This window comes from Squalius cephalus, assembly GCF_949319135.1.
Source record: "Squalius cephalus genome assembly, chromosome: 7".
Classification (NCBI taxonomy): Eukaryota; Metazoa; Chordata; class Actinopteri; order Cypriniformes; family Leuciscidae; genus Squalius; species Squalius cephalus.
In genome coordinates, this window is record NC_137128.1 from 20,054,118 (window position 1) to 20,062,928 (window position 8,811).

At 43.9% G+C, this 8,811-nt stretch overlaps 1 protein-coding gene across 2 annotated transcripts in view; it reads right to left on the reverse strand.

Annotated features, from left to right (window-relative positions):
- The window catches only part of LOC307160858 (tyrosine-protein kinase JAK1-like), a 29,105-nt gene extending 22,351 nt beyond the window's left edge, over nt 1–6,754 (reverse strand). Inside the window, exons 1-10 of one of the 2 annotated variants that reach the window (XM_079875148.1) lie at nt 6,665–6,754; nt 6,201–6,378; nt 5,995–6,118; nt 5,390–5,522; nt 5,147–5,298; nt 4,383–4,722; nt 4,062–4,223; nt 3,804–3,961; nt 2,760–2,874; nt 2,186–2,381 (exon numbers count right to left, since the gene is read on the reverse strand). In XM_079875148.1, the coding sequence (XP_079731274.1) occupies nt 2,186–2,381; nt 2,760–2,874; nt 3,804–3,961; nt 4,062–4,223; nt 4,383–4,722; nt 5,147–5,298; nt 5,390–5,522; nt 5,995–6,118; nt 6,201–6,324 (1,504 nt within the window). In that variant the 5' untranslated portion in view covers nt 6,325–6,378; nt 6,665–6,754. Of the gene's footprint in view, nt 1–2,185; nt 2,382–2,759; nt 2,875–3,803; nt 3,962–4,061; nt 4,224–4,382; nt 4,723–5,146; nt 5,299–5,389; nt 5,523–5,994; nt 6,119–6,200; nt 6,379–6,659 lie in introns of both variants that reach the window. The other variant, XM_079875149.1, reaches the window with a different exon arrangement.
- Between the last annotated feature and the right edge of the window lie 2,057 nt (nt 6,755–8,811).

An 8,811-nucleotide genomic window follows, 5' to 3' on the forward strand; every position in this document is an offset into this window, starting at 1 on the left:
GCGGAACAAAAAGAAAAGGAAACAAAAGATTCTCCGCCCGGCCCTCCACCAGGGGAAGAAGTGGCGCGTTCGCCATCTCCTGAAGAGCAACTTGATCCACCTCTGGGCCGCCCGTCTCATGGTCGTTTGCACCGTCGCTTGCCTCCTGGTTTGGCAGCGGCCTGGACGGGCGGGGTCAGCTTCCTGTGGCTTGGCTCTACGCTGTGCGGCCGAGAACTGTTGGGCAAAGCTCTCGACCGCGTCGCCGAACAACCCAACCTGGGAAAGAGGGGGATCCAGGAACCGATCTTTATCGGTGTCCCTCATATCCGCCAGGTTGAGCCAAAGGTGGCGCTCCTGGACCACCAAGGTGGACATCGCCTGACCGACTGAACGTGCGGTTTCCTTCGTCGCCCGGAGGGCGAGGTCGGTTGCCACACGGAGCTCCCGGAGGAGCTCTGGGTCAGAACCACCCTCGTTCATGTCCATGAGCGCCTGGGCCTGGTGGACCTGCAAGAGCACCATGGCATGGAGGGCGGAAGCACTGGATCGCTGTTAGACTGGACGAGAACTTACAAGCCTTGGACGGGAGGCGTGGATTACCCCACCAAGAGGAAGCGGACACAGTTGCATCGCGACAGCCCGCTCCACAGGGGGGATATCCACATACCCCTTAGCTGCCCCGCCGTCGAGGGTGGCGAGGGGGGAGGAGCCACTAGAACGGTTTCGGGCACTGTACGGTGCCTTCCACGTCCTAGAAAGCTCCTCATGCACCTCCGGAAAGAAAGGTACCGGGGCGGCGCACTGAGAACCCGCACGGCCCGCCCCGAGAAACCAATGGTCCAACTGAGAAGGTTCGGGACGTGGTGGAGGGTTCCACGCAAGCCCAACCTTCTCGGCGGCCTGCAGCCCGTTCTGGATCGGTCTCGGACAACGCTACACGCCCCGAGGGGGGTAACGCAGCCGAGTCGTCATCTCCAGAGGACTGAAGCTCCCCCTCCGATGCTGCGATCGACATCTGGTCATCAGGAGGAGCCCCAAAGGAAACGGTTGGTCGTTCCAGAGAAGGACCAAGACGTTCACTAAGGGACTCCAATGGCAACAGCGCTTGTGAGGTGTGAGGGGCCCGCGGAGGTTGTCTCGACGGGGAAGCCCTCACGGTAATCCTCAGATCACCCTGGTCATGCACCGAAGTAGGTCTATTCTGCAGGGCAGAATAAACACTAGATCGGGGAATAGGCGAGTGGACTGCACCTCCCTTGAGGTAAGCGAGTCTCGATCTAAGCGCTGAGATAGTCATATTCCCGCAATGGGAACATGAACTATCCACAAAAGCTGCCTCAGCGTGTTGAATGCCCAAACACGAGAGGCAACTACTGTGGCCATCTGCTGGCGCCAGGGAACGACGGCATCCAGAAACGCACAAGCGGAATGACATCTTGAAAAAGACGCAGGGTCACGCTTGTGTTGCTCTTTTAGTAAAATAAAAAAGGTAGAAAAAATACTCTCTCAGTGCTGAGGCACACAGGGGTAGCCGCGGTGTGAATGAACACACAGGGAAACGCCCACCGAACCGACACACACACACACAGACACAGAACAATAGTGCTGTGAAAACAGCAGTTGTGAGCTGCAATGCTCGCGGCCACCGCTGATCGCGCCGTCACGCCAACACTGTAGGCAGAGAGTAGATCTCTTTGAAGTCTTCAAGGGCTGATTTCTTTGTAGACAGAAGTCTCACAAAAGCTCAGCTCCGAAGTGAAAGACAATGTGTGCGTGCGCCCGCTTCCTGTTTATACCCGCGCTGCGGGGCGGGGGTGTGACGCGATTCACGCATGCCAATGTTCATTGGCTCGTTCCGTAGACACTCGAAGTTGATAGGGCTCCCTGAAGTGATCCCAATTACGTCGTCACGTCGACGTTACGTCTAACGTGAGCGACTGAAAGGGAACCCAAGACTACAATCGAGGTGTTTCTGGGAGTGCTTACTCTGTGATTACTGATATAGAGAATAACTTCCTTTGACTTTGTGCTTTGTAACTTTTCAGACCTTTCTCATGCTCAAACAGCAACATCACACACTAAAGAAAGTTGAACATGTAAAAACAAAGTCCTCTTTAAATTATTTCGTTAAGAAGACAAACATTATAAACTTCTGGCTATCTACTTCTGCAGTATCTGTACTGTTGGAAGGAAGCTCCAGTACCTTTTGGTTGGGGTGGACAGCCACGCTCAAGTCTTATGCTGGTTTGGCCTGTTGAGAGATCCTGGCAAGACAGGTGGTCCGTCAGCTCTCTCAGAGTGGGTTTCACAACATCAGTCCCAGTCAGGAGGAAGCCCTGTGCGCTCACTTCAATCTGGAAGTTCTTGAAGACTTTGCTGATGCCACCATCATAATCCCTCTAAAAGAAAATGGGTCAGTTTTGACCTTTCAACTTCAGTTCAGTATATTATTATTACGCAAACATATTTTCTAATATAAGGTATGTTCCTTAAAGACCAATTCACACTGCACCGACAGCCGCAGACCAACGGCGACAGTCACCCGATTACAGCACGTCACTTCTCAGGCAGTCTAAGACTGACAAACGTTGATTCAGCGTGGATTCAATTGCCGAAAACAAGTTCCGACAGGGGTAATACACTGATCTGATAAAACCTGTCGCAGTGCCGTCTGTCGGTGCAGTGTGAATTGGCCTTTATTCTACATTTGCTTGACATGCACAACTTTTACTGAAGCCTCTTTTTCCACCAGCAGCATGTACAGTAACAGTGTATACCTCATTGCATATGACAGTCAGGAAAATAGTGTCGTAGTCATAAGTACTCCAGCGCAGCAGGTACATGCCCTCCTCATAACCTTCGTGCTTGAGTTTATGGATGGCATATTCAGTACTGAGGGGTACAAATAAGATACCATTACATCTGCTCTCCAAAGTCATTCTTCTCTGTCATTTGATTATTGATTACATTTGTAGATGCTGAGCAATTAAATAAGAGCTATAGATTCAGAGCAGCGCCATGACAGGTATGAAAGCGAGGCTGTGAGGGATAGACTTACTGTGTTTTCAATGGCATCTGCTGTAAGCTGTATAAAGCTCTTAGATCACTTATTTTCCACAGCTCATATTGTCTGGAGTTTTTTGTCTACTGAAATTTCTTGGAAAAACATTTTTGCTTTTTCATCAGCAGAACAATCCCAAAACACATTAAATAATGGTACAACCCGCTGAAGAGATGAATGTCTATGCCTCACAGACTCGCTTTCATTCCCGTTAAAAATCAAAGATGGTGCTGTTGTGAATAAGGTCTATGGAATTTTATATGCATTATGGGATGAATTTATTACACTACTATTGAAATGTTTGAGATATATATTTTTGCAGGGTTCTTTGATGAAAAGAACAGCATTTATATCAAACATAAAGCTCTCATTACAAATGTATTTACTGTCACTTTTGATGAATTTGCTGAATAAATGTATTAATTTCTTTAAAAATAAATATTACTGACCCCAAAATTTCAAACTTCTGTTGAACAAATTCAGGTTTAAATAAGCAAAAATACAGATTTGAGAGCTACAGCGGAGGGAAAGTTTATAAGTGAATACTGAATAAAATGTTGGTCTGTTCCTCAAAAAAAGCTATTTTTCAGATTCAAAACCCTGATTACTGTCTAACTTCATTGAATGGAAAAAAATTACTGTGAATATTCCTTTAAAAAAATCACAAAAGAAAGAAAGTCATTCGGGTTTGTAACAACATGAGTTAATTTGTATTTTTGGGTGAACTATTTCTTTAAACACGATGAGTGAATGTACTAACTTGATTGGACCATGGCAGCCCTCTTTTAGGTTACTTTCCAATGAGACAGGAGCAATATCCCTGCAGAGGAAATGATGTGCATCTACTGTGAGCCTAAAGTATCCATCTACAAGACTGGCAAAGGACAGCGACTCCTCCTGGGATGCCAACGTCAGCTCCTGGAGAAAATCAAGAAAATAAAAAAAAGGGTTTATGAAGTTACGACTTATCCTAAATGAACCAAACCTGACAGATTACAAATCTCACAGTGAGACTCACCATGCTTTTGTCATCTTGTTTGTGGATGGTAACCACGCAGCATTTGATGACAAGATGCGTTATCTCATTAAAGTCTGAAAAGAGTGTCCATCTTTCCTCTCCTTGATCATTTGACGCTTCTTTACTCAGTTTCTTACGGTCTCTCTTTGATTTATGTCTCTTCTGAAAAAGGAAACTTATTGTCAAGATATAATTCAACCAAGCCCTAAACCAGAGTGTTAAACTTCAGCACCTACACTACAATACAGAAGTCATAAAGTTGTTATTGTTTTATAATATTATATTATTATGTGGATATTATTTGTACTACGGCCTTCTTACCACAGAGGGGACTTTACACCAGTGAATGCCAGAGGTGCCAGACACCAGGATTTTGTGGTCAACACCAGCAGCACAGCTGGAGTCTTTGAGCATTTGCTCATTGTCATGTATGATAAGGGAAGAGGGTTCAAACACCTCCTGGCCGAAGTGTTTAGTTAGAGTCTCTAAAGTCGACAAGTATTTGACCTTCAGGTCATGCGTACTGATCTTGTTGCCTTCCACAGTATTCCTGATGAATTCTTCAAGGAACACTTTAAAGACGTTATGGATGCGTAGACGTGTGAGAATGCTCCTGTGACGTATGGACTGGTATAGGACACTGGGAATGTAATGTTTGTACCTGACAAAGATAAAATGTAACATTGAAAGATACAGATAGACTTTAATAATTATAAAATGAGTCATCAATGTTAAAATCGTTTCTTAGATCACATGGGGGTGAAATTTGGGATGATTCAACTTTATAATTGTGATCAGAAATCAAAGCTCATTAGGATATTCATTTCCAGTCTAAACATATATCAACACTATGAAAGTCAACTGTTAATTTAGTTTAATTATTTTTCTATAACAAGTAATGGCTTAATAATTCATACTTATTAACAATAATACATTAATAACATTTATGTGTATGTTTCTTTTTAAATATACTTAACTTTTATTTAAAAAAAAATATTTTAGAAAAACACATTTATTTATATTTTTTGATATATACATTAAAATGTATTTAAGATTTAAAAGAAAAAGAAATAAAAAGCTCTTACTCAAATTCACTGACAGGAATATCTTTTTCAATGGATTGATGGGAGATGGCCATCACAGCCATACCCAAACACTCATTTTCTATCTGCTGGACGTCACTCTCATCACGAGCGCTACGCAGCTGTGCCAGACCACTCTGAAAGTCAGTCTGACTCTGTCAAACACAAACACACATTAAAATGAGCAGCCACAACTTTCGTGAACAACCCGTCCTTTAACATTGTCCAGTGTTTTTGTCACCGTACCTGTGCGTAAAGGTACGTCAGTGAAGCTAAATCCAGCACAGGTGCGCCCATAGGACCGTTCCCTCGTTTAAGAGTGTGTCTGCACACTGCAGGAGATGTCTTACTGTTCCCATGCCAGTTCGTAAAATAAAACCTGCCCCAAAAATGTGGTTATAATGTAAATAGGGAAAAGTTCAAATATCTGTCCAGTTTTTCCCATTAATTGCCTATAATCTGACAGCCTGCGAGAGCATTTGGGAATGCAACGGGCACCTCATGCATTATTTTCATTATGACATCCGCATAATTGAAATTATTACATTCTAGTCATAAGGATAACATACTATAGCATAGTTATGAGATTAAAAGTCAAAATTATGACAAAAAAAATCTAAATTATAAGATAAAGTCATATTATGAAAAGTCAAAATTATAAAGAAATTAGGGCAATTTCTCTACTCTAGAGTGAAGTTATTTTTCATTTACATTTATTTTACAGTGCATTTGTTTTACAGTCCTAGAGGGAGGCCATCACCCCCCGTAGTTTCACGAAATCCTGTGGGAAATGCTGCTTGTACCAAACTGGGAAGGAAAACTAGATGAGAAAATTCTAAGAACAGGAATACCTCATGCGATAGAAAAGCTTCAGTCTGGTTGTCTCATCAATGTTGAAGGAGTGATTGGGTGGATACCAGAGCTTGCTATATTCATCATACAGGGCAAACAAACTGTGACACAAAGGTGATATACCTGTAATAATGAGACAACAGTGAGTCTCATATTCCTCTGTCGTAATACAGTGTTCAAGTTGTGCAAAGGCTGAAAAACGTACCCAACTTCTTAGCAGCTTCAATACACAGTTCCTCTGCTGTGAAACTACCTGAGAGATGAATGATCTGGTGTTTCTCTGGCAGGTAAAAATGGACCTCGAGCCCCTGTAATATCACCGAGGCCATGACCGACTTCTTCTTCTCAGCACTATATTAACGAAGTGCTGGCATTTTCTATACCTAAAAATTACAGAACACTTTAGTAAAATGGATATTCTGTCATATATATATATATATATATATATATATATATATAGAACAACATTTCCTCTTTAAAATACAGTAAAGCATGTCGTTACGAACACCTGGAGTCTTTACAGGCAGTTTAACAGAAACAGAAAGTTTGCGGAAACGCTCAACACACTTCTGTCTGGTTTCTGAATGTCGTCGGTGTGTCTGGAATATTACAGCAAAGTCTATTTAACTTATAAATGATAAAAAATCATGTTAGTAGATTTTACCTTACCGTCCAGTGCGAAAAAAGCAGGAAACAAGATCGTCAGATTCTCAGACAGCAATTCACTTCCGAGGAAACTGATGATGAGATTCTTCTGATAAACTACGTGACCAACACGCTGATCCTGATTGGCTGCTCGACGGTTCCCTCATAACACAGATCATGATTTGGTCTATAAGGCTTTACGTCATTTTCCAGTAAAAAACAACACAACTCCCATTGTACTTACGGTAAGAAATGCGTTCAAATAATTTCGACATAATGCCATTTTCTATTCTCGGATCTTGTCATTTCGTTTGGTTTAACTTTTTTTTCTTAATTTTTTTTAGTGTTTCAGTTTTTCCCAATATAAACTCGGTTAAATACTATGCATTTTAGACCTTTATTTATTTTAACATTAATAATTATAATATTTATTATTATTATTAGACAGCCATACAGATGAGATAGATAGATAGATAGATAGATAGATAGATAGATAGATAGATAGATAGATAGATAGATAGATAGATAGATAGATAGATAGATAGATCTTGACAGACAGATAGATGTTGTACTTGTTTTTCTGAAAAGCTTCAGATCAGCGGATCATCTCGTAGATTTTAAAAGGCTCTGCTCCTTTAAGGAGATGGGCCTGTCTGCGGTCTGCAAGAGAGGGGCGTAACTTGAAGGGGGCGTGACCTGAAGTCTTGCAGGCTGCAGACAGCTAAATGCTGTCTGGGCACTGATCTATATACACTGCTCAAAAAAATAAAGGGAACACTTTTTAATCAGAGAATAGCATCAAGTCAGTTAAACTCCTGGGATATTGATCTGGTCAGTTAAGTAACAGAGGGGGTTGGTAATCAGTTTCAGCTGCTTTAGTGTTAATGACATTAACAGCAGGTGCACTAGATGGGCAACAGTGAGACAACCCCCAAAACAGGAATGGTTTTACAGGTGGAGGCCACTGACATTTTTTCCCTACTCATCTTTTCGGACTGTTTTTCACCAGTTTTGCATTTGGCTAGGGTCACTGTCACTACTGGTAGCATGAGGCGATACCTGGACCCTACAGAGGTTGCGCAGGCAGTCCAGCTCCTTCAGGATGGCTCATCAATACGTGCCATTGCCAGAAGGTTTGCTGTGTCTCCCAGCACAGTCTCAAGAGCATGGAGGAGATTCCAGGAAGACAGACAGCTACTCTAGGAGAGCTGGACAGGGCCGTAGAAGGTCCTTAACCCATCAGCAGGACCGGTATCTGCTCCTTTGTGCGAGGAGGAACATGATGAGCACTGCCAGAGCCCTACAAAATGACCTCCAGCAGGCCACTGGTGTGAATGTCTCTGACCAAACAATCAGAAACAGACTTCATGAGGGTGGCCTGAGGGCCCGACGTCCTCTAGTGGGCCCTGTGCTCACTGCCCAGCACCAGGGAGCTCGATTGGCATTTCCCATTGAACACCAGAATTGGCAGGTCCGCTACTGGTGCCCTGTGGTTTTCACAAATGAGAGCAGGTTCACCCTGAGCACGTGACAGACAGGAAAGGGTCTGGAGAAGCCGTGGAGAATGTTATGCTGCCTGTAACATCGTTCAGCATGACCGGTTTGGTGGTGGGTCAGTGATGGTCTGGGGAGGCATATCCATGGAGGGACGCACAGACCTCTGCAGGCTAGACAATGGCACCCTGACTGCCATTAGGTATCGGGATGAAATCCTTGGATCCATTGTCAGACCCTATGCTGGTGCAGTGTGTCCTGGGTTCCTCCTGGTGCACAACAATGCCCGGCCTCATGTGGCGAGAGCATGCAGGCAGTTCCTGGAGGATGAAGGAATGATACCATTGCAGGGCCACCACGCTCACCTGACCTACATCCAATAGAACACCTCTGGGACATTGTGTTTCGGTCCATCTGACATCACCTGGTTGCACCTCAGACTGTCCAGGAGCTCAGTGATGCGCTGGTCCAGATCTGGGAGGAAATACCCCAGGGCACCATCCGTCGTCTCATTAGGAGCATGCCCCGACGTTGTCAGGCATGCATACAAGCACGTGGGGGCCATACAAACTACTGAGTACCATTTTGAGTTGCTGCAATGAAATTTCAGCAAAATTGACAAGCCTGCTGCATCATTTTTTCACTTAGATTTCTGGGGTGTCTTTGAATTCAATCCT